This window comes from Oryctolagus cuniculus, chromosome 19 (assembly GCF_964237555.1).
Source record: "Oryctolagus cuniculus chromosome 19, mOryCun1.1, whole genome shotgun sequence".
Taxonomy (NCBI): Eukaryota; Metazoa; Chordata; class Mammalia; order Lagomorpha; family Leporidae; genus Oryctolagus; species Oryctolagus cuniculus.
Genome location: NC_091450.1, coordinates 31541435 through 31567330, shown reverse-complemented (window position 1 = coordinate 31567330; position 25896 = coordinate 31541435). Strand labels below are relative to the sequence as shown.

The 25896-nt window shown below is 49.9% G+C and overlaps 1 protein-coding gene across 3 annotated transcripts in view; it reads right to left on the bottom strand.

Annotated features, from left to right (window-relative positions):
- ADCY9 (adenylate cyclase 9) overlaps nt 1–25896 on the bottom strand; it is a 197015-nt gene that overhangs the window by 21130 nt on the left and 149989 nt on the right. For 2 of the 3 annotated variants that reach the window (XM_051836275.2, XM_051836274.2), the window contains 3 exons: nt 15147–15337; nt 2811–2972; nt 1722–1939 (listed from right to left, as the gene is read on the bottom strand). In XM_051836275.2, coding sequence (XP_051692235.2) covers nt 1722–1939; nt 2811–2972; nt 15147–15337 — 571 coding nt within the window. The remainder of the gene's footprint in view (nt 1–1721; nt 1940–2810; nt 2973–15146; nt 15338–25896) is intronic. The other variant, XM_051836276.2, reaches the window with a different exon arrangement.

Below are 25896 nucleotides of genomic sequence, written 5' to 3'. Positions count from 1 at the left end.
CGATTGGCACAGCGCCAGCCGTAGCGGCCATTTTGGGGGTGAACCAACGAAAGGAAGACCCTTCTCGCTGTCTCTCTCTCTCACTGTCTAACTCTGCCTGTCAAAAAATAAAATAAAATAAAATAAAATAAAATAAAATAAGGTTGCAAGAGCCAGCCTAAAGGGGGCTTCCATTAGCCAGACTTGGGACCATGGGAACAGCCAAACGCGGTAAGAACGGTGATGCCTGCTAGCCCATGAGATGAGATGGGAGTGCCTGAGTTCAGGCTGCAAAAGGATGAATGGGTAAAGCAGTCATGGGGAGGGATCTTCTTCATCTTCTTTTAAGATTTATTTGAAAGTCAGAGTTACAGAGAGAGAGGGAGAGACAAAGGGAGAGAGCAAGATCTTCCATTCACTGGTTCTCTCCCCAGATGGCCGCAACATCTAGGGCTGGGCCAGGCCAAAGCCAGGAGCCAGGAGCTTCATCTGGGTCTCCATGTGGGTGGCAGGGGCCCAACTACTTGGGCCATCTTCTGCTGCTTTTCCCAGGCCATTAGCAGGAAACTGGGTTGGAAGTGAAGCAGCTGGTACATGAACTGGCGCCTGTATGGGATGCCGACATCAAAAGTGGTGACTTAACCTGCTATGCCACAACACCAACTGTGGTAGAGTTCTTCTTATAGTTGGATGCCAAGAACCAAACAATGAATGTGCAGGAGATGAAAAATCACCATTTTGAAGCATCAAAGTGACGACTGCTTTAGGCAAGGATCATCGATGGATATGAAAACTTAGGAAATCTGACAAGGAACGGGATGTTTACAGCGCCTTCCCACAAGCCGCTACCAGCCATAAGGACAAAGTAATAACGTTGGACGGGGGCGACCGGCTGCACCTTGCCTGCAGCATCCGGATGAGCGTCACCAGTGAGGAATCACCGAGGCAAGACCCCCAGAAGGACCCAGGGCCACTCACGTGGCGTTGGGCCAGGGGTGCAGGACCTCAGTGGACTCGTGTGGAAGTGTCACACAAATTCAACTTCAGGAATGTTTGGTAGAAGGACTGGGCCTGCGTTTCCTTTTAAAGTCAGCGTCATGACGACAAAGCACATCCGAGGAACCATCCCAGATTGAAGACGCACGATGACGCAGCAATGGAGCCTGTGATCCTGATCTAGAGTGAAAATGTGCTCTCCAGGACAACTGACAAGACCAGAACAGGGACTGCAGGTCAGGCCGGCTATCAGATCCGTGTAAGATTTCCTGAATTTGACAGCTGCAGAAAGCTCACAAAAATGCCTACTATGCAAAAAACCAACAGCTATGTACTGGATTTCAAATATTTCTGCATTGAAATAAACTTATATTTTAGCTCCATTCTTCCATGGACTTTTTAAAGTACACTTGTATGATCACACAACACAACATTCCTGTTTCTAGGAAATACAAGAATAAAAGGGCAAACAACGTGAGGCATGCAGCTTACTGTCAAACGGTTCAGAAAAAATAAGAGATAAATGTCACAGAGGGGAGGAGAGGGAGGAAACAGGCATATTCAGCGGTGGGAAGTTGGTCAACTGGGCACAGGGCATCAAAGGAATTCCACCTACCATTTGTTCCACTCTTCTGTAAGTTTCACATGAAAGCAAAACAAAATAAAGTAACATACTGAGGAAGGCGGCTAAGGAGAGCCTTCCACCTGCAGACCCTTGCCGCCTCTACCGACAGCCCCAGTCCTACCTGTCTTCTTTGATAACGTCCACAAAATGGGCATCGGTCTTCTCCCGGATGTTCTTGAATCTCAGCGGAAGCAGAGCCGACTGGTCCAAGCTCACCCCCGCCCACCTTCCTTTCTCCTGCAGGATCTCACACAAGGAGGTCTGACTGTTGGTCAGCTTCTCCTGCTGGGGAGGGCTCAGGAGTCCATTCTGAGCTTTGGAGCTGGGTCCTCCAGAAGCCTGCCTCGAGACAAGGAGGAAGCAAACACGGGGAGTGAAGTGGCGGCAGGGAACACGAGCTGTCCCCATGCTGGAGCTCCCTACACTGCGTGCCGGATGCTCTGACCTGTGCTAGGGGCCCACACCTGCAAGTCTTCTCTCATCTGAATGCTCAATCTCTCTGCCAACCTACATCCTCTCTGGGCAGCCAGGAAGGTGAGGGCGTGGGAAGAGCCAGCAGGAGGTGAGAGAGAGTGGAGAGCTGAGGTTCTGGGAATTTGCTTATCCCAAAACCAGGGTCGCAGGGGCTGCTGGATGGGTTGGAAGGGCTCAGGGGACGTGCGAGGAAAACAAACCTAGAGTTGTTGGGTTGTGGCTTAGGAGAAGGTAGAGGGAGACAGGTGGATATCAACTGGGGTCATGAGAGACCCGGATTGACCTGCACACACATGCAGGGTGGAGGAGGACAGAGATACGGGCCTCCCTGGGGAAGGCAGCCTTTGTGAGAAGGGCTCCCATCCTGCTTTCCCCTCTGGCTGGCTCGCTCTCAAAGGCCCGTTCTCCAGCAGCCTGCCGGCCGCTCACCCGCCTTCTGGCCTCTCTCCTGTTTTTCACCTGGAAGAGGTGCCTCTCCTCATGGCATGCCTGTTTTCTACCATACACTGAGTCCAGCTTTTAGCACGAAAATCATTCCTTAACCACCCTCATGCACAGGTGTTAAGATTCTCCCTCCCACGTAGGGAGTCCCACCCAGCAGCGGGTCCTCGCTGTACTCTACCCTGCTCTGTCCTGTGCTTTATCGTTCTGTGCACCACCCAGCGACTAGAAGGTACCATGTTACCTAACAGGACTTATTCTCAGAAATAAGAAGTTGACAAGAGAGGAATGTCACCTTGGGTGGATGCGCCAGGAGAGGAAGTGACAGGAACAACAGCCATGAGCTTGTTACCTTGGTGCCGCCCTGAGGCTCATCTTGGCAGCCATTCTGGACAGTGCCGCCTTCCGCGCCGGCTTCAGCTTTGGGAGCAAAGGTGATTCCACATGAAGGGCAGGTCTACAAGAAAAGCAAAGGCCATGGGAGCACACCCAGGGAGCAGGGCAACAGACAGGACACTCCAGCAAGTGCGCTGCTGCCGTTGTAATTCTGTCATGTAGAATGGGAGTTTTACCAAACCTGGGGAGGCAGGACGTCAGGACGAACAAACGGAAACCCACAGAGGCCCGTACAAGGCTGCACACAGCACCCCTACCCACAACAGCCAAAACATGGGAACTCAAATGCTCACTAGCTGATGAGAGGAGGAACAGACTGGGGTCTCCACACATGGGATATCACCCAGCCACAAATATCAACGAAGCAGTGACACATGCTACAACATGCATGAACCCTGAGAACGCTGTGTGAGTGAAAAAAGCCACACACAAAAGGTCACGGCATGTGTGATCCCGTCCATGTGACAGACATGTCTGGAAAAGGCAAATCCGTGGAGATGCTAGGGGCTTTGCTTGGGTCTGAATGTCTGTGTTCCCCTACCCCCAACTACCCCCAACAACAACAACAACAGCAAAAATCCATGCTGAAATCCCAATCCCCAGAGTGATGGGTGACGATATGGGAGGGGTTCAGGCCATGAGGATAGAGCCCTCGCCAAAGGATCAGTGCCCTCGTGAAGGTAGCCCCAGAGCGTTCCCTCGTCCCTTCCTCCCAGGTGAAGGCAGCAGCCATGAACCAGGCAATGGGTCCCCGTCGCCTGCCAAGTGGTGAGGAGCACGTTTCTGATGTTTATAAGCGCTCCCCCCACCATGATATTTTTGTGACAGCAGCCCGAAGGGACTAAGACAGGTTTCTTTTGGGGTAATGGGGGTACTCTGAAATTGACTGCAGTGAGGGTCGCACAACCTTGCAAATCTACCAGAAACCACTGAATTGTATTCCTTAAAAGGCCGGATCTGATGATTGGCATGGGAATTAGACCTCAATAAGGCTGTTACTGAATAAACAACCGACCCCTACCCTGTTCCAGAGCACTAAGCCAGGGTGCCCGAGCTCTCTTCCGTGGGGAGCTGCTCTCACATGTGGGCTGCATACGTGTTTAGACACAGTGACCCTTGACAGTTTGGAGGGATCAGCTGGCCTAGAAAACAGAAGGCAGAACTCGGTTCTGATGGGTGGTGGAGAAAGAACAGGGCTTTCAACTCCCATCTGCCAGGTTCACCTGCTGGTGTGGGGACCCCATTCCAACCTCTGTTCTTCAGCTCCCTCCTCTGTAAATTAAGAGTGAAAATGTTTTTTTTTTTTTTTGTAGACATACTTTAAAGATTAAAGGAAATAAGTATTATGCAACTCAGGCAGTTCCTGGGACACTGTATATCTTTAATAACTTTGTTATTATTATATCATTATTATTATTGTGATCCAGTAACCTAAGAATTGCCTTTGAGACAGCAACTAACAGTTTCCAGTGGAGAAGACAAAACTGCAGCAGGAGAGATTATTTTAGGACTCAAAAAACAATTTCCAGGCCATAAGAATGATTAAACCACAGGATAAAGTATAGGAGGTGAGGTATTGTTTCAGAAACTTAAAATAAGTACCATGTGTCAGCTAGGGGCAGGGATCTGACCCAGACCACATCCCAAGTTAGACGGTAGGCCTGGGTTGTATTAGGTCAAAGAGCAAAGATCCAAAGAGTTGTGCAGGCTGGGAATCTGATGTAAGGCGCCTACGGAGTTTGAATAGTCATATTCATTTGAAATATGGAGCAACCAGACAAACGGTGCTCTTTAAAAGCTGACATTGTTAACGGGGCAAAACATTCTGCTTGCCAATAATATACAATGAAATCGTCTTAAAACACCTGTTGGCATTGACTGAGTTAAACGGCCAACGATTTCACCAGTGGGGCTACTGATCTTTTCAAATGAAGAAAAAAAATCCAATACCAAGCACGGGGGTGGGGGCGGGGGGAACCCTGGGATGCCCTGGTGGAGAAGTGAAGTAAGTGTGCCCCAGGGACAGGCCCAGCAGGACCCCTGTGGGAGCTTGCCAGCGGGGCGGGCGAAGTCACTTTGCTGCTGGAAGTGGCAGCTGCTTGCTCCTCCAGGGAGCAGGGGACGGAGGAACGCAAGCTGCTGTGTGGGACAGGTTGGCACTGTGGTTTGAGACATGAACCGCGTCACACCTGCAGGGCCCAGAGATTCTTCCCAACCTAGGAAAGACAGCAAAGGAGCAGCCGTGCGCCAGCAGTTTCTCTGACCTCTGGCCACTTCTGAATATTCAGACTGCAGAAACAGTGTAGGGCAGTGGCTAACTGTCACACGCTGGACATAACAGCCATGTGTTCCCTCTGAGCCTGTTTCCTCCTCTCAGCTTTGTCCAGGACAGAGGGAGAACCAGCTGCAGACCCTAAGCCTTGCTGAGCGGGGCTGCCCCAGACAGGAAGCTGGATCCGGCAGCCCAGCATTTCACTGCATTTTATTTATTTATTTAAGAGGCAGAGTAACAGACAGAGAGAGGGAGAGACTCTTCCAGCCATTGGTTCACTCCTCAAATGGACTCAATGGTCAGAGCTGGCCAATTTGAAGCCAGGAGCTTCTTCCAGGTCTCCCATGTGGGTGCAGGGACCCAAGGACTTGGTCCATCTTCCACTGCTTTCCCAGGCTATTGGCAAGGAGCTGGATCAGAAATGGAGCAGTTGGGACTTGAACTGGTACCCATATGGGATGCCGGCACCGCAGGCTTAACTCACTAAATCACTGCACCGGCCCCTGCACTGCACTTTAAAAGTGGTGTTTTGTGATTCTCTTTCTTCCTTGGCTACTTTCCTTTTTTTTTTTTTTTTTTTTAATTTGAAACAAATGAAGCCCAGACATCTCAGGAAACTCCGTTGTGTCTCAACATTCCCTTCTGACCTGTGCTTGAGGCCCTGATATGCCAGGCCAGGGAGGCTTGTTTCTCTCGCCCCATTGCACACCACTTTTCCACCAACTGTTTTCCAACTTAATTTTAATCTGGATGAACAGCACTTGCAACCTGGTTTTGGCCATGCACTGCTACCTCCACGAAATGTTCTCCAACCCACTGCAACCCTTCCATCCCTCCCCCGGCACCGCTGTGGAGAAGCCCTCCCCGGGAAGCACATTTACTGTGCCAGGGACAATCTGCAGCCCACTCACAGGGAGCGGCTCTGGCAGGCACTGTAGATAAAGTCACTGTCGTGAGGACGGCAGCAGCGATGGTTTAGAACCATCCGTGTGCTAAGGACAAACCAACAACAGCAGTCAGTCCCCAGCCTACACGGCATCTGTGGTCCTGTGTGGTGAGCTCAGTCGACCCTCGTGACAACATCTGAGGCAGAAGTGGTCACTCTGAGGTGGCAAAGGCTTGTTAACAGAGAGGCTCAGGCTCAGGCCTCCTGACCCCAAGAGCCATGGGGCTATGGCTCTGGCCTCCTTTCTTGGTACAAGGAAGACCCAGCAATGATTATGATTCAGGCACTTGGATTTCCTGTGCCTCTTCCCCTAAAGTGACCCAAGCGGCTGTGACTCCTGGTTCTTTTAAGCGACACCACTGGCACCAAGGGAAGATGCTACGGGACCCCAGGGGTTTGCTGGGCTGTTGCCTGGGTAACCTGATTCCTTGGAGAGTGCGCTCTGCATTTTCCCACCTTATCTTCACTCCCCCACCCCCCCACCCCCAGGTTACAACTCTTTCTCTAGCATGCTTGGACACATTTGCATTTGCTTGTAACACAGTTCGGTATACACACCCTACATTCAAACATACATGGCATAGCACTATAAAATACTCTTCTCCAGGGCTATTTGTCAGCCTGAGAAAAACCATTTCTAAGCCAGCAGCGGTCCCTTCTCAGAACTGTCAAGGGAAGGAGCAGGGGAATCTCCTTTCTGAGAAACCAGAAGGAAACGGCCTTGGAGGAGTCCTGCCTTGGCCTGTTTCGTCTGCTGCGTAGGAGCGGTGAGCCGGATGCTGTGCTACTGGAAGATATATCCTTCTTCCCAAACACAGTCACAACGACCGCGGCAGACAGGGGTGACAGTGGCGTGGCCACACAGTAACCCTCCAAGCACTGACTGTGTGTGCATTCATTCAGCCCTCACATGCACCCCTGCAGCCAGTACCACGGCCAGCTCTACTTTACATATGAGGCCACTGAGGCAGAGTCACACAGCTAAAGACAGCAGAGGGGACTGTGCGTGTGGCATCTCCATGTGAACAGGGGCTGCCTGTCGTGTGGGGCAGAAGCCACTGGGCCAACCCTGCATCGCTGGAACTAGGGGACGGCTGCTTGCCCACACGGATGAGGCGCAGACACGAGCACTTCAACACAGACGATTTCTGCTAACATGATATTAGAGAAACACAGAGGCAGATTAGAGGAAAATAGAAGCAATGATTTTCATAGAAAGGCATGCCAGTAGCTGTAAGAATAGGAAACCACAGCCTGCAAATATCAGAGGCAAAACAACAAGCACACACAACCCTGCAAATACTCAGACACAACATCTCAAAGCCACAGAGAGCAGAGTCAAACCCTGAGCCTCTCATTTGATTTGTCAGCCATACACGCCCATTGGGCTTGACAGCCGAGGCTGGTGACGCTGATCAGAGTCAAGTGGAGATTCAACTGCATTCAGCAGACTGTACAACAAGACTCTTACTATGCTGTGAAAGCATTCCATGAGAAAACTAAAATCAGAAAACATCTTAGTGTTTGCGTGTGGAAGGTTCACTTACGTGGGCCACTTCACCACCTGATGATGCCAGCTAAGTGATGCTGGCCACAGCTTCCCATTTCAGTCCACATGGACAACTGGACAGACAGACGGATTTCATGTTTTTTCAATTTTGAAGGGCTGCTAGACTTGTGGGAGCTCTGAGACTGCATGTACCCTTTACCACATGTCACTACAGTACCCTCACCAACACTAAGACATTAACACTGGTACAACACCATGAACCAGGGGCCAGTGATGTGGCACAGCAGGTTAACACCCTGGCTTGAGGCATCAGCATCCCATATGGGCACCAGTTCGAGTCCAGGCTGCTCCACTTCTGATCCAGCTCTCTGCTATAGCCTGGGAAAGCAGCACAAGACGGCCCAAGTGCTTGGGCCCCTGCACCCACGTGGGAAACCTGGAGGAAACTCCTGACTCCTGGCTTCGGATGGGTGCAGCTCCAGCTATTTGCGGCCAGTTGGGGAGTGAACCAGCGGATGGACGACCTACCTCTCTCTGCCTCTCCTCTCTCTGTGTAGCCTGATTTTCAAATAACTAAATAAATCTTTAAAAAAAAAAAATTAGAAACCACCATGAACCAAGCTGCAGAGCTTATCCAGAGGCCTCCAGCCTCTGCCTGCACCCCTCCTCTGCTCTCCGGCTCTACCCAGGACCCCGTGGTGCAGCTGGCTCTCACGTCTGCATAGTCTCCTGCAGCCTGGCAGTGCCTCAGTCTCACACGGTCTTTCGTGACCCTGGCGCTTCTGGAATGTGCTTGGATTTGGATCTGTTTGATGCTTTCCCACAAATACGATGAGGTTTGGGATTCAGGGGGAAGAATGCCCCGGAGGTGACAGTCCCCTCGGCACACTGTCGGGGTACGTGGTACTGCTACATCCCAGGAACGGTGATGCTGTGCTGAGTCTGTCCACTGTATCTTCGGTGTTCCTCCCTCTATAACCAAGAGACACTTGGTGGGAGATGCTCTGTGTCCACCCATGCATCCCACCTCTCCCTAGACTCCTTCCCACTGATTTCAGAATCCCCAGACGGCTCCTGCTGCAGCCACCATACCGTGGGGGCCTAGTGCTGATCTTCTGTGGGCCTCACTCCTCCTGAGTTTCTCACCTGGACTCTTTGCATGGGGAAGATCTGTCAATGTGTATCTACCATGCTTTCTCCTCACTCAAGGAAACGGGTACAACTGAAACTACAGTTAAGACCTGAAAAGTCCTTTTAAAGAAAACTTCCTTTGCATCTACATTGCAGGGCCCACAGTCAGACTTCTATTTATTTTTATAACAGCTTTCTCAACATATAATTCACATACCATACAATGCACTAACAAGTATACCATCCAGTGGTTTTTAGTATATTCACAGGGTTGTGCAACCATCACAACTATCACTTGAGATGATTTATAATACTTTTAATTTCCAAGCTTGATACAGTGTATATGAGTGTAAGTACATAACATAGTCATATATACCTATTATCTTTTCTGTTTCTGTAACGAACCCAGAGACCCTCCCTACTCCCTCCAACGGGACTGAGCAAGCTTATTCATAATGGTTTACATATGGATAACACAGAGGTTAAAGGGGTGATGATTTATTTAGTGTCATTAAAATAAGTCATAGTGACTATCACAAAAGAATGGTTCCTAGGGTGGGGGCATCACAGGGGAAGCACATAAACCTTTTGAAAATAGGACAGATCCGTTCTGAATCATCCCCAGGGAGGCAAATCCACACCATTAGCTTCATTACTGACTGTAAATGTGCAAAAATGCCAGCACATGCACAGTCCCCAGGTTCTCAGTAATGTGCTGTGGTGAACTCACTGGGGCCAGCACTGTGGCACAGCGGGGAAAGCTGCCACCTGCAGTGCCAGCATCCCATATGGGCGCCAGTTCAAGACCTGGCTGTGCCACTTCGGATCCAGCTCTCCGCTGTGGCCTGGGAAAACAGTAGAAGATGGCCCAAGCCCTTGGGCCCCTGCACCCATGTGCAGGGGAACCCCAGAAGAAGCTCCTGGCTCTTGGCTTCGGATCAGCATGGCTCCGGCCGTTGCAGCTAACTGGGGAGTGAACCAGCAGATGGAAAACCTTTCTTTCTCTCTCTCTCTCTCTCTCTCTCTCTCTGCCTCTCCTTTTCTCTGTGTAACTCTGAATTTCAAATAAATAAATGTATCTTTTTTTTTAAGTGAACTCATAGAGACTAGCCAAGCAGGTGTGCCCGTGTGAGGTCTTTCAGCAGCCACTGGGCCACTTCCACAGCTCAGTGTTCCACTGAGTAGGACTGAGGCGGTGACGACCACTCATTCCTTGGTCCTCGGTTGCTGCTGTTCTTCATGAAGATGTTGATAAGTTATTTGTATTAGCAAGTGCAGTATCGAGCCATCCATCACCCACAGTGCTCCTTACAAAATGGGAAGCAGGTGCCCACTGAAGAGCTGACATCACATGAACCAGGCCAAGGAGCCCCCACACCTGCACCGTATTTCTGATGTGGTTATACCAGACAGCACCCCTGCCCTACAGCAACAACCAGCTGCGACAATTCTAAAACTCTCCTCTAACCCTGGTGGAGAAGGTGAGAGCTTCCCAGTAGAGTCCATGACTTCTTGTTGGCAAAACAAGATGACAGCCGTCTCCTATCCTCCTTCCCTCTTGCCCGGGACGGTGTTCTCCCTCTGTGGGGACAAACGCATGCCCTGTGTGAGCTGAGCCTCTACCCCACATATAGTACCTGCAAGTGTGGCTGCAGCCCATCTGCAAACAACCCTGAGAGACTTCCTGCTCGCCACCACCTCTCCAAGGAGGAACGAGGCTTAGAGAAATTAAGTGATTTCTTCACAGTCCAAAGCCAAGGCTTTGAGAAGGAGTTTCAGTATTTTGTTTTTAAGATTTACTTATTTATGTGAAAGGCAGAGTGACAGAGAGAGTGAGAGGGAGAAACAGAGAGAGATCGTCCATTCACTGGTTCATTCCCCAAATGCTCCCAACAGCCAAGAATAGGCTAATCCAAAGCAGGAGCCCTGAACGCCATGTGAGTGGCAGGAACCTAAGTACTTATCACTCACTGCCCCTCCACCCCCCGAGCCCCCCAAGCCCTGGCACATTAGCAAGAAGCTGCATGGGAAGCACAGAGTAGCTGGGACTTGAACCGACACTCCAATATGACATGCGGGTTCCGGAGCGGCAGCTGGGCCCGCTGTGCCACGGCGCCTGCCCCAGGAGTTTCACCTGTAAGTTGCAGCTCTTTCACAGCGCTCATGCTGTCTCCACGATGCTGACAAGTAGCGTCCTTGCCCCAACTGCCAGTGCCTGGCTCCCTTCTGGACCCCTCCCTCCCTTTCCCCGCACCCCGACACAATGCAGGGGCCTTCTGACCACCCACTCTCATCTCTGGTCTTCAGAAACCAAGGCTAACATGTGGGAAAGGTTCCTTTTGACCTATGACCTCGGGCCTTTGACAGCACTATCATTTCCTGGTAGGGGGCTACAGTTCTCCAGCTGTGCTGAGATATATTAGCTACGAATTTTCCAGCTGTGAACTGAACAATAACTTAAAAGGCGTACGGGACACATGCTGTGGGTAGACAGTCAAGCCTTGGTTCTCAATAGTTCTGCCCAGGCTTCTGAGTCTCATTCCTCTTAGTGTAGCTCTGCAGAGCTGTATCTCCCTGTGTGACATTCAGGGATTAAAAACTGAAGCCAAAACAAAGCTGCAATTATCCCCCACATGCTAGGCATGGTGCTGGACTCTGGAAATACAAGCTGTTTAATATAGGGGCCCTGAATTCAGGGAGCTCACAGGAAGGCGCCTGGGAAGCAAAGACCTTTGGCTGTGTACATTCTAGGCAAGGGGCACACACTGGAGGACATGGGGAGATGGTGCCACCAGCTAGAGCAGGCACGGGAAGCCACAGTGAGGCTAACGCGTGAAATGCAGAGAGGGCGTTGGGGGAAAGGGGAGCAGTGAGTGTCACAGACGAGGGGAACAACACGAACAGGACACGCATCTCTTCATTTGGTGACTGTTGACTGAACAGCTCTTCTCTGATTGCTTGGTTCTTGGCACAAAATTCTCTCCATTAGCTAAGCACCCCTCCCACAAAAAGGTGTCAGCCATGGCACTCGCCCTCCAAGGTGCACCTTGGAAATAGAAATCTGTGCTCAAAGAGGCCTGAGAATGCTGCAAACATGCACACACACACACACACACACACACCCCAGGGAGACCCAGCAATGCCCAGTAGCACACTCAAGGCGTTGAGGAGTTCTGCAGCAGAGAAGCCCTTTCTCGACTGTCTAATCCAGAATGTCCCTCTCTGCCCGCCGCAGAGCCCTGCTCGCACCTGACATCCGTCTCCAGCCTGGGAAAGCTCCTGCTCAGGGACACGCTGCCGGAAGCCAGGCCAGGGACACGGAATGTGGGGACAGAAACCCACACCCAGAGTCGCCTCTATCAGGAGATGCGGCAGCAGTGACAAGGAAAAGGAGCCCATTGGCAGGAAGAGGCAACGAGCCCTGGCGAGGCGCTGGAACCGGTCAGGAGAGGCTGACCTAGCGCAGACAACCCCACTGAGCAACCACACATGCACGGGGCCCCAGCGGCTGCAGCATGAATCTACCCAGACGAGGAGTGAGCAAGCACCTGGCACCTTGCATCGCTGCTGCTGGGAAGCTCAGACCTGAGAGAGGGTCTCACGGGTCAGATGATGAACTACGTGATCGTTAGAGCAGACCTGGGTTTTCTGCTTCCCAAGTTTAGGGCTAGGGTTCTTACAGTTCACTTCCAATCACCCAGTGTGTGTATTTTACCATCTCTTGGGCTCCTGTTCTCTGATCCCAAGAGGGCAGGAGGACGAGACGGGTAACCCCAATGTACAACGCCTACAGTGGGACCGCGCCTTTCATCTCTTTATGCTCTTTCTGCCCAACCATGGAATCCAAATAATTCTAACATTCTGGGACTGGCTTTGTCTCAGACATCCTATTATCCTGCCCAAACCTCTAAAATATTCCAGAAATTATACTTTGTGATCCAACTTATCTTTTCCTCCTGGAGAGGACACAAATTGCTTTTTTTTTTTTAACCCAAATTCCTTTTGGTAAACACAGTCTACTATCACAAGGTTTTCAGGAAATATTCAATGACTATTCAGAAAATCTTTATGCACAGCAATAGAATATGCTAAATATGAAGGATTCTTCAAAAAGTTCATGAAAATGGAATTGAAAGGTAATTTTATTTTGTTGCAAAACACTTTTTATAAAGGGAATGTTCCCTCTCTCTCTCTCTCTTTTTTAAGATTTTATTTATTTATTTGAGAAGCAGAGTTACAGACAGAGAGAGGAAGAGACAGAGAGAAAAGTCTTCCATCTGCTGGTTCACTCCCCAAATGGCCACAAATGGCCATTAACAGCCGGAGCTGGGCTCATCGGAAGCTAGGAGCCTAAAGCTTCTTCTGTGTTTCCCATGTGGTGCAGGGGCCCAAGCACTTGGGCCACCTTCCACTGCTTTCCCAGGTCACAGCAGAGAGCTGGGTCGGAAGAGGGGCAGCCAGGACAAGAACAGATGCCCACATGGGATGCCGGTGCTGCAGGCAAAGCTTAGCCTACTATATCACATTGCTGACCCTGGTGCGAAAAATTTTGAAATCTATGGATACTTCTTTCATAATACACATTTCCATGAACTTTTTGAAGATGCCTTGTAGCTTTTGTCCATCCAGAACAAAACAAATATTTATGATTAGAACAAGGAATATTCTTTCACTGTGAGAGAAAGCCTTCTTAAGGCAGCCTGGCATAGTATCACTGTCACTGGCATTGTGAGTATGTGACAGGGCACACTCAGCAAATGCATCTCCTAGCCGGGGGGGGGGGGGGGTGCACAGGGACACATAAGGCAAGATGGCAGACGCACACAATACACCAGTTATTTGGGGCTTTGAGTTCCATTTCTCTACTTAAGTACAACCCCATTTGAAGCCTGGAGGAGACAATCTTTCCCCAAGAAACGAACATGTTTGGAAAGTCATGTTCTTCTTCTCCTCCCACACCAGTTCTTTCCTGCCCATGCTCAGTAACAGCCTTCGAGCCGACAGCTCCTCTTTCTGACTGCCGCAGAACGTCAGTCTGAGCTGGGGGCTGCCTCTCCCATTCGCAGGCAGTGGGGACAGTTCAGACATAACTGCAACCCACTGCCAGAGAGAGCTTGGGGAAAGAGAGGGTCTAATACAACTGCACCAGGGACTCTCACCTGGGACAGTTCTGCCTCCCCCAAGGGGACACTGGGCAGGAGCCGGAGACATTTTGGGGCCAGCACAACTAGGGGCGGGTGTGCTACTGGTATCTGGAGAGTAGACGCCAGGGACGCTGCTCAGCATCTAGCAACACACAGGACGGCGCCCACAACACAGGGCTATGTTGTCCAAAACATCAGCCAGGCCAACTCGGAGAAACCCTGTGCTAAATTAGCAAGGCATACGATGAAAAAGACGTATGAGTATGGTCAAGAGGCCTGAACACAAAAATTAACAAAAGCAACCAGAAGATAGGCACATGCACTCCAACACAGTAAAATATCTCAACACACTGACTACCAAATCACGGAGACTGTTGAACTTAAACACCAATCGCCAGCTTTCAAATATGTCAGTGAGTGTGGCTAGTTGGAACACACTGACTGGAAGCCCCAACAATAGGCTTCATGCTGACTGACGTATCGTTTTGTTATCTGACAATACAAAGCGGGGAAGTAGAACTGTCGTAACTGTCTCTCTCTTTAAAAATGGAAACAGCAAACTGTAAAAATAAGCAGAGGGCACCATGAGGGGAAATAAATCGAATGTGAAAACCGAGGATTAGCTCGTAAACTAGGATGATTTCTTACACCCAGAGTCAAGCGTGTGAATTCCTTGGTAGTGTATTGCAGTGGCAAAATGTCCGTATGGAAACGGGGGCTTCTGGACGGTAATCAGAGACGATCTTGGCAGGGGTAATGAAATGCCGGCAGGTTCTCAGCAGCCTGTAATGTTTCAGTGAGCTGCGTCACAAGCTTCACCCACACCAACACAATTCAGAATTATCATAAGGTTGCGGTGAATATTCAAGAACGTGGTCTCTGAAATAGGACCTAAACCAGTTCTCAAGCAGGGTGCATGGAGAATCATCTTCACTGTCATTTATCGTTAGCTTTCAGAATTCCCGAAAGACAACACAGGTCGCAGGAGAAAAACTAGTAACTCAGGTGAGAGGCATCTTCATGCAATGAAGAGAGGAAATGGCCGTGTGTAATATTCAGAAAGCAAGAGCATTACAATGCAAAATGCTGCTAACTTTATACTAAATTTAAAAGCTGCAAACACCAAACTGAAGGACATTCTAAGCTGTTTGCCACAGACCTGAAGGTTATTATACATGTTCTACTGCAGAATTAATATAAAGTTTGAGAAAGTAGGAAAAAAAAAAACTAACCTTAAGGTTATCAAAGGTTTTGACAGTCTGCGCCAAGTCACTGACACTCCCTGATGATGCTGTCCCCTGTCCCCTAGGGCCTGAGGACACCCGTGAGCCGTCAATGACCTCAAAGCCAGAAAGCAAGGCCTCTGCACAGCTGCACTGAGACTCCTTGGCTCTCTGACCCGATATCAGGTATGTCTTCAAACCTACGATGGACAAAAATTACAATCAGCACATATTGAAACCACCGCTGCTGGAAGTAAGGCTCCATCCTGCTCTCTACGGAGGACGCGCGCCTGGAAAATGGAGAGTAAGTGAAACGTGAGCGTGTTGTATCTTACGGCCGATTTCCACGACCCTCTCGCAGACACGCGGCCTCCGGGAGGCTGCCTGCCTCCAAGTCACACCGCTTACAGCACGACCCTGGGGGCAGGACGAGCGTCACACTTTTCCTCCTGGAAAGGCCCCAGCGACCTCTTCGCAAAGGCAGCAAAGCAGGCTGACGGCCGATCCACCGCTTGGCTTTACTGCCATCCGTAAATGCCCACCCTGACACCGAAAACAGCCGGTCCAGGTGTGAGGGCAGACCCAGGCAGGGCCCTCGTGGAGGTGACTTCGTCCTCTCTCCGTGGCTCCAGAACTGCAAGAGAAAGGAAAGGTGGCCTTTCCCGGAGACTGACAACCAAGGCCGGGACGGGACGGCCCAGCGTGAGGACCTGCGGAGCATAAGCCCAGAGGCCAGGGACGCGGCCAGCGCCTAGCTCAGCGGCGTTGCCTCTGCAGCCGGAGCCCTGATGAGCGTGTCCCTGACGCCTGTTGCAGCTCGGTGACTGGGATTAGCAGACCTCGGCTCACTCTTCAGTCATTACGCACTTGGTGTTTCCAAAGGCTATGACGCGTTCGGGGAAGACGAGAGTGAGCACCGGCAGCCACAGTCACCAGCTGCGTCCCACCCGAGGAGGGGTCTGGACAGCGAGCAGATGTGCTGTGGCCCATGTGAGGAAGTGTGGGGTGCTTGGGAATCCACAGGAGAGGGCACCGCACAAAGACTTGGCGAGGAAAGGGCTAGGAAGGCTGCCCCTCCGAAATTCAGGTGTGGCCCCTATGGCGGTGCTCAGACGTGGGTTCTCTGACAGGAGATCAGGCCAGGAGGGCCCCTCTCTGGAGACCTAGTGCCTTCACAAAGGGGTGTGATGGAGAGAGCTGCTCCTCTGGCCTGCCCCTCCGCCGTGGGAGCACCGTGCTCCTCTTCTCGGCAGGAGGTGGCCCTCGGCAGACAAGCGAGCGTGCCCAGCGCTGTGCTTCCGGCACCACCGTCTGCTCGTTAGAAATCAGTCTGCTTGTTCTGGTGCCGTGGCACAGATGGACCTGGACGAGGTGCCCTCCAAGTGAGGCTGTGCAGTGAGCGGGTTCATAGGCTGAGGCGGCCACCCCCGGGGCAGCAGGAGTTCCTGGGAGAGCCACGGAGGGCCCTGCAGAAGGGCACAGCTGAGGGACGGCGCTGGGCTCGGCGTGGCTGCGGCAGGGCGCGTGTGCAGGGAACAGCCTGAGACGAGCTGCAGCCCTGCCATGCGGGTGTGGGTGTGCGCATGAGCGTGTGGGCGTGCACACACACACATGGGTGGTGCTGAGAACCACCTCCAGGCTTCTTTCTGAGGGTGACAGGGGAGGGAAGAGTCATGAGCAGGCCCAAGCCAAGGACAAGCCAGAGAGTCAGGGGAGGGGCATGCCAGCCACAGCAGTAGTAAGGGATTCTGGGAAGACAGGGAAAAATCGAGGATTAGTGGTGTAAATGGAAGTCTACTCCCCAAGAATCTGGGGGTGACTGACAACACTTCTGTTTGAGGGGGCCGACTCCTGCAGAGGAGCAGGGGCTCCACCTCCTCTTCCTGACTCTGTGGTCTGGGTGATCAGGTGAGCGTGAGAGCAGGATGACTCCGGGATGAACACACACACAGCTATTCCAAGGGTGCCTGGCACACAGCACTCCATAGCATTAGCTAGTATCAGCATGGAGTTTCAAAACTGTTTAAATTCAATGACTTAAGAGGCAGAGAGACAGAGACAGAAAGAGAGAGTGCCCGCCTGTGGGTTCACTCCCCAGCTGGGGCTGGGCCAGGCTGAAGCAGATGCTGGGAACTCAATCTAGGTCTCCCCACTGGGTGACGGACTCGACTCCTTGAGCCACTGCCTGCTGCTCATTAGCAGGAAGCTGCGATCAGAGACGGAGTACAACATGGGAGTCTCCGGCAGCAACTCAGCCGCCAGGCCAAGTACCCTCCCCTCCAGGGGGCTCTGACCGGCTTGCCACCAACCATGTTTTTCATGCTCTTCCAATGTACAAAAGCATCTGCAGAACTGTTAAATCAATGATGGTTCCAAATTGGTTTCTGATTGGAATTCTTTAGGAAGCTCTGAATGACTGTCCTACGGTGATGACATAATACCAGTGTTACGAATGTCAAATGTACCTAAGTGTCCACAGTGAACAAAACCAGTGAGCAAATGAAGCATTTTTTTCATTTGTGCTTCAGTGTGGGACGCTCAGTTTAATGTGAAACCCACTGCCCAGCTGGAGGGCCAGCAGCAGGATCAATCAGCACGATCAAGTTAAGGTAGAGCTTAGCCATCCAGTGAGAAATACATCGAGAGATGAATCGGACTGGGTTACCAAGTTCAAGCCTAGCCAAAGCTTTGAGTCAAGAGAGTTAATAGGAGATAAGGATTTAATGAATAACCACACACATGGACCCAGGGGTCCAAGTTCATTAGAATGGCTTTTTTTTTTGGAGTAGAAGATCAAAATAAGGTGGCTAAATGATTTATTTTATTAAGTACGGGGAAAGGAGGAAAACAGTAAGATTTCTTGTATTCTTTCCTGGCAATTGATTTTAAACCTCATGAACAATGATGCCTTTTATAGTTTAATTTCATAAAGACTGCAGAACAAGGAGGCATTTCCCAAGGTGTCTCGCTCTGTCCATGGCTGTGTGTTAAGGAGATTAATGTGGCTAACACTGGTAAGTATTCTTAACATTAACAATTCTTAACATATTAACAATTCTTTGAGAACAGAAACTGCCTTGTACACACTATGGCCGGTTTTGGAGAACTGAGTGTAATCTCAGTGACAGTGCATTCTTGTGGGGGGGGGGACATGAGGCTGACCTCTTGTTGGGGTCTTTTTCTGCTGGGGAGGACTCTTGCTTCCTCAAACATCAAGAATGAAGGGCCTCAGCTCAACAGAGAAAGATTACAAGTGAAAGAATGTAGTAAGACATGACTTCGGGACTTCACAAAACACCTAGCCAACAACCACTAGTGACTTAAAACAGTAAACATACGAGCTGTAATCAGCTTAGGTTGGATCAAAAACCTTCTAAAAATTTTTTTTGTTACACATTGTGCTTTTCCTTATAACTAGGTCTGAAATGGCCAATTGCGGGCTGGCATTGTGGCGCAGCAGGCTGAGCCACTGCCAGCAACACCAGCATCTCCTAGGAGCAACAGTTTGAGTCTCAGCTGTTCTACTTCCAATCCAGCTCCCTGCTTTTGTACCTGGAAAGCAGCAGAACATGGCCCAAGGACTTGGGTCCCTGCTACCCATATGGGAGACTCAGATAAAGGTCCAGGCTCCTGGCTTCTGTCTGGCCATTAGGGCAGTGAATCAACAGACAGGAGATACTCTCCATCTCTCTCTTTCTCTCTATAACAATGCTTTTCAAGTAAATTAAAAAAAAATCTTTGAAATGGCCAAATAGCATGAGAATTAAAGGAAAGTGAAATTACAAGTGCTGTTAACCTTCCAAATAACCAGTGACCTACAAGTTATAAATACAACATCTTACAATTATCTATTGCTTCTGTGCAAGAAAAGCAAAAAATTTTGTGGAAAAAAAGCCAGATTTCACCTATTAACCTTAAAATACTCTGGATGGGTCTAAGTCCTTCCCATTCCTACATAAAACTTTTCTGCTTGTCCCAATATTTGGCAACAAATCATAAGCTCCTATTGCAAATGGCTGCTGGTGAACTCCCAAACAATAAAATATAATACAGATTTATCAAAGAAGATAGAAGAAGTAGAGTGCAGGGCGGCCAGCACTGTGGTGTAGCGGGTAAAGTCACCACCTGCAGTGCCAGCATCCCATATGGGCACCAGTTCAAGTCCTGGCTGCTCCACTTCCTATCCAGCTCTCTGCTATGGCTTGGGAAAGCAGAAGAGGATGGTCCAAGCCCTTGGGCCCGTGTACCCACATGGGAGACCCAGAGGAAGCTCCTGTCTCCTGGCTTTGGATCGACTCAGCTTGGGCTGTTGCTGTTATTTGGGGTATGAACCAGCAGATGGAAGACTTCTCTCTCTCTCTCTCTGCCTCTGCCTCTGCCTCTCTGTAACTTTGCCTTTCAAATAAATAAATAAGTTAAATCTTTAAAAGAAAGAAAGAATTAGAGCGTGGGCACTTGCCTGTTTAACTTGACGTAACAAAACAATGTTTAGAAAAAAACACCACCAAGGCCACATCCAAGTGACGGGGTGCCCCTCAGGGACACGTTCTCCTGCTGTGTCCAGCCTCTCACCCGGCATTCATCTGCCACACAGAGGTCCGCCTTCTTGCTGAAAGCTCACCCTGAGGAGTTCAGGGACCACACCTCCCACCTCTAGAACATTCCTCAGAAGCTTAAGACTTGGGCTAAGGGCTGAAGAGAGACAAGGCTGGGGCCGGACGGGCAGGAGGAGGAAACGCTTTCCTTAGAGAAACTGAGAGCTGATAAAATCTTTTTAGTGCTCACCCTCAGTTTCAGTCTATAAAATGGAAATACAGTAACATGGTAATAATACCACTTCTTAGGGTTGCTGTGAGGATTGAACGAGCCAACACTTCCAGAAGGGAAACACAAACGGAAAAGCAATGCTGTTTCTGAGGAGGTCTTCAGGAATACTCAGGAGTAAAGAGAACGCTGAGTGAGAGAATGAAACGAGACTCACGACAAAGTGAACCGGCAAGCTCGAGACCGACGGTGAAAGCGAGGACCGCAAGTCGGCGATGACGCAGTCTCCCAGGAGACAGTTTCCTGAGGTCAAGACTGTGCTGACAGGGTGTTCAGAAGTGACTGGAGGCATTTTCACAAACGACTTGCAGACAAGAGGGAAATGAAGGCTGTGATAACTATTCTGAAACGCCACAAGATAACAGAGCTTAAGGGGGCAGAAGAGGCTGTGGCAGAGACAGCCGGGAGGAGAGGTGCTGGCACCGGGACAGATCACCAGCTCATCGGTGTCATTCACCAAATGGTAAGTCCACCAGCTGGAGGGAGGCCGCCAGGCTGCATCTGGAGGAGTGCAAGAGGTCCCCGGGCGAGCAAGCGAGTGAGTTTCTTTCCCCAGGGAACTGAGGAGGCACAGCGGATAGGAAGGCTCTTAAGAGGTGTAGATTTATGTACAGAACACAGACAATGGGAAATAGACACTAGAAAGAAGAGAAGTGAAAAACTATTCAATCTGAGAATACATGACAGCTAAACAAACTGGGAAACTGAAAATAAGATGTTGATGGGGGCACTATGGCATAGAAGGCTAAGCCTCTGCCTGCAGCCCCGGCATCTGAGCCCTGGCTGCTCCACTTCCAATCCAGCTCCCTGTTAATGAGCCTGGGAAAGCAGCAGAAGATGGCCCAAGTCCTTGGAGCCCTGCACCCACATGGGAGACCCAGAAGCAGCTCCTGGTTCCTGGCTTCAGACTGGCCCACCCAGCCATTGTGGCCATTTGAGGAGTGAACCAGTGGATGAAAGATCTCAAGATCTCTTTCTCTCTGCCTTTCAAATAAACAAATCTTCAAAAAAAAAAAAAAAAAAAAAAAACTATGATGCTGTTACGATGCTCAGCCAGTCACAAAAGGTCATATACAGGACTCCATATACAGGACCTGTCCAGAGTAGGAGACATGAAAGCAGATTAGGAGTTGCCAAGGACTGAGGGGAACGAGGACCAACTGCTACATTCTTACTCCATGGGATGATGAACATGTTGCCAAGTTACATCAGAGTGATGGCTGCACAACTCTACAATTACGCTAAGAATCACAGAATTATACACTTTTGGCGGGTGTGAACCATTCAGTATGTGAATAATTCCTCAATAAAACTTTTTTTTAAAGACAGAAAAGCAATAAAGCTATGTGAACTTTAACAAAATGCAACCATTCTGAGATTTCAAGCTGAAAATAAAGCCAGGAAGGAAACATGCTCTCCCTGAGAATTCAAGGTAAAGTAGTGGGCAGGGGTAGGTAAAAGCACAATATTAAAAATAAGGGCTTCAAAACAGATACTGTAGTGGAGCTAGGATGGGAAAACATAAGTAAGAAGTAAGGCTACACAACCTTGAAGAGCTGAAAATTTAACGTGGCAAGAGTTCAGAAGTCTGGGAGAGATTAAACAAAACAAAACAAGACGAAATTTGACCTTCATGAGATACCTCCAGGAATCATCAAATTTGCAGCTCTCACCATTGTAGTCAGATCCAAGAAGGCTGGGCGGACACCCAAGCTGTCTCAGCACAGCTCCCTGCCAAGGGTGCACCACGCGTGTGCCTGCGGCCCCAAAGGGCGGAAGGGGCAGCCTGTGCTTACCCCCTCGACCACTGACCTGGCACTTCCTTTCCATCCAGGAGTCCACTAACAGACGAAGGCTTTTTCTCCTGGCCCCCAGCGGGATTCCTGCACCGACACCTCCCGTGAGCATCTTCGGTGGAGGAGCAAGGCAGCCCAGGCCATAGCACCACCTCTGCCACAAACCCCATGTCAGGCAAAGAGAGAGACAGGATTATGCAAATGCTGGACACTGTCCAGGGGTGAGGCCCCCCCAGGGCCCTTGCTCCCTGTCTACCCAGGCTGTTGGCCTGCTCCCAGCTCACATTCCCAGCACAGGCGCTGCTTGCTGCGAGTTCCCCACTTGTCCAATCACACAGTGTTAAGGCTTTCTCCCTGCGGGTGAGTCCTTTGCATCCTGGCTGGAGCAGGGACGCGGTTCCCCAGGTCGTCGTTTCTTGTTTAGGGAGCATGGGGCAGGCTTGCTCAGGCCATCTACTGAGACTCCCCAAGCCTCTGCTTTCTTCTTACGTAGCTCAGTGTCTCCAATTTCACTTCAGCATGAGAGGCGGTCTCTTTCTCCATCTTTTCCGGAAGAATCAAAGTTGTGTTTGTGTGATGTTTTTACTAACGTCCAGAGTATTGCTTTGCTGTGCATTCGACGGGATGGGGAGAGCAGGACCATTGTGCTGTCTGGGAGCTCATGGGCCAGGTGATTTGCTTTCCTGTCATCTGTGCCTTGACAAAATCACAACTACGCGGAAGACGCCATGTAAGCAAAACTGAAAGTGAAAGCAAGGCGGTGAGGACCAAACGCCCGAGTGGGAGGTCAGCCCCGCGTGGGGGTCCTGGGCGAGTCAGCCAGGCCGCCACATGCACACGGAGCAAGGGAGGAGGCCTCAGAGGCTCCTCTGTGTGATGGAGAAAGACTCAGCTCCACTACAGACCCTGCAAGAACTGCTGCTGCCGCGGGAGACCAGGAAGTGGGCGGAAGGTTCTGGACCAGGACAGGTGCTGGCCCCAAACAGGACAGGTGAAACCGGGCTGACATCCCAGGAGAGCAAGGCCAGCTCTGTTGAAAAGGACACGAAAACACACCAACGTGTAACAGGACGATGAGGCTGTGGAGAACACCGCCTGTGTTATTAAATACGCGTTCTCACTTCCATTATGTTTAAAAGGAGCGCAGACTTTAGGGGGTCTTTCGAAATACTTTAGACACAGAAACAGGTAAGGAAACACAGGTAAGAAACACAAGGCCGACACTGGCAAGCTCCCTGTGTGCACACATCCCTGCATACACTGGACTCCTTAATACGGTTCCTTAAATTTATATAAATGGCATAACTTTATTCTCCTGAAAGCTGCTTTTTTTTTGCCACGTTGACTTGTATGTTTCATGTTCTTTTATTTGCAATATTACAAAAGTTTCTCTGTGCTGAGTGAAATAAGCCAGACCCAGAAAGATAAATATCCCACGTTTTCTTGTATCTGTGGAAGTTAATAATGTATGTACGGTATAAAGTGGTGTGGATGTCCTATTATCTGGTGTGCAGTTATAAATATGACTTCACTGGATTACACCAGGCCCATGATAATATACCCTTCTCTCCCCACTTTTTACTCATTGTCATGAATCCCACATTTTCTGATTTTTTTTTTTTTTGACAGGCAGAGTTAGACAGTGAGAGAGACAGAGAGAGAGTTATAGACAGTGAGAGAGAGACAGAGAGAAAGGTCTTCCTTCGGTTGGTTCATTCCCCTAATGGCTGCTATGGCCAGTGCTGCGCCAGTCTGAAGCCAGGAGCCAGGTGCTTCCTTCTGGTCTCTCATGCGGGTGCAGGGCCCAAGCACTTGGGCCATCCTCCACTGCACTCCTGGGCCACAGCAGAGAGCTGGACTGGAAGAGGGGCAACCGGGACTAGTACCCAGCGCCCCAACCGGGACTAGAACCCGGGGTGCCGGCGCTGCAGGCAGAGGATTAGCCAAGTGAGCCACGGCACCAGTCCCACATTTTCTGATATTAATATCTCCATTTTCAAGAAAAAGTAGCATATAGGTATATGCATATAATATATACCTCTCAAGTACATATGGTAAAATGTTTAAAAATCATTAAATCTTAAAAAAAGCTTTTCAGTAAATAACTGAAAACATTAAATTAACAACAACTATGAACCCTGTGTTCTGTTAAGAATAAGAAATATGATAAATAAATGGAGCAAAAACACACAACATAAAAACACCATGGTTTCAAAGAATACATCAAAAACATAAATTTAAGAAAGAAATGGAATAGGGAGAGATCAGTTTTAAAAAAATCAGGAGATAAGCAAGGATGAAAGAAAAGTTGCCGGGGAAAAAAAATTAAACCTGGAAAAGGTGGCAGAGTCAGCTGAGGTACCACAAAATCACGTTAAGGGGGGCGGGGGATAAAAACAGAAATAAGAGGAACACAGAGTCCCTCAGACTGTAAGTGAGCCAGGCAGAGGTTCAACTCCACCCCCCAGTTACACATCCCCGCGACCCCTCGGTGTTTAGGCCAGCCTGTCTGCCACTCACCGTCACTAAGACAGAGAAGGGGTCACAGGAAATAGACCAGGACCAGCCTGGCTTGTGGCCACTGGCTGAGGGACGGAGCTCTGCCCAGTGGGTAGAGGTTCCAGCGCTGTGCCTGACAGAGAGCCCGAGGCTTCAGCCCCAGAACTGAGGGGTACGACCAGAGGAAGAACTTCCAGAAGGTCTCAGAAAACGGAGGCGGCTCTTCATCAAGCCCCTGAGAGCTGGTGCAATGAAGCAACACGGAGAGGGTGGCATAATGGACCGGACGAGGAATCTAGGACCTGCGCTCCAGCACACTTTCCAACAGAATTTTCAGAAGATGGCAAATGACCCAAGGCTGTCCAGCCCAGGAGCCTCCGGCCACGCGCAGATGTTGAGCACTCAAACATTGACTGGCACAGAGGAGGAACTGAACTGCTTATATCTTTAAATTGTACTTTGAATTTTGAGTAGATGCACTGTGGCTGGCAGCCACCTTGCTGAACAGTGGTCAAAGGAGTGAGCTGGGAAGAGAAAGCTCTTTCTCAGCTTTGTTAAACAGAGATGAGGTGGAAGACACTATGAAAGGAAGAACAGGTGGGACTAAGACAGTTCAATGTGAGTTGGATAAGGACTAACTCTTATTAATTTTAGATGCCATTTCATAGCAAACACATGGGGAAACTAGCTTCTGTATGCCAACAGCAGGGAAAGTCTATTAGACAGAGAGCAGAAACAGACACTCTATCAAACAGACTGGCAGATAATCTCTAAGAATATGGGAAAAGAAAAAGAGTGTGGAAGTATTATATACTTGAGTATTTTTCAAAAATCTTAAGATAGAATGAAAAACTGTTGAAAAAAAAATCCAATTCAGAGCCTAAAAATCTATAGCTCAAACTTGGTTCAAATGTATTATTTCTAAAAATGTTTTTATGTGAATATTGATGACCGAGTATCATATTTCCCACCTTTAAACCATACGGTTTAAACTTTACTGCCTGACTCCTAAACAGTTAGTGAAACAAACACCTAAGCTCTCTGATCTTTCACATCCATTAAAGGCAATATACGTATTAAAACACAGCACTGCATGAGGGGGTCTGACTCCTCAGGCACGCAGGCACAGTGCTAACAGGCTTTGGTAAAAGCTGACTGAGCCAAGCTGGCAGTGGGTGTTTCAAGAAAGGTATCACTCTACTGAGGCCTGAGCCCCAGGCAAATTCATGAGCTGGGTAGTCACCTCTGCCAACCTCCCACTTTCCACCTGTCTGCTCCAGAACCCTGCTGCCTCCCAGTGCCCCTTCCCTGCCCCAACCTCTCCTCTGAACACACAGCAGTGCCCTGCCAGGACCACAGCCATGTGAGCCTTGGCAGTCCCACAGAGAGCCCTTGCAACTGAGCCCTGAGAGCCGCAGGTGCCCCCAAGACCAAACTCCTGCTCACTGGAGATCTCCCCCTGCAGCTGACCTGCGTGCCGTGCCCTCCTGACGTGAATGTGGGTGGCAGTGCCTAGGCCCCAGTCATAAACTGGAAATTCCCTTACCACAGACGGTATTTCCACAAGGCATTGCGTGGGGACGCCTCCCTGCCAAAGTGGCAGCTCCCCGTGTGCAGCCCTGCCTCCTCTGGGGCTCATG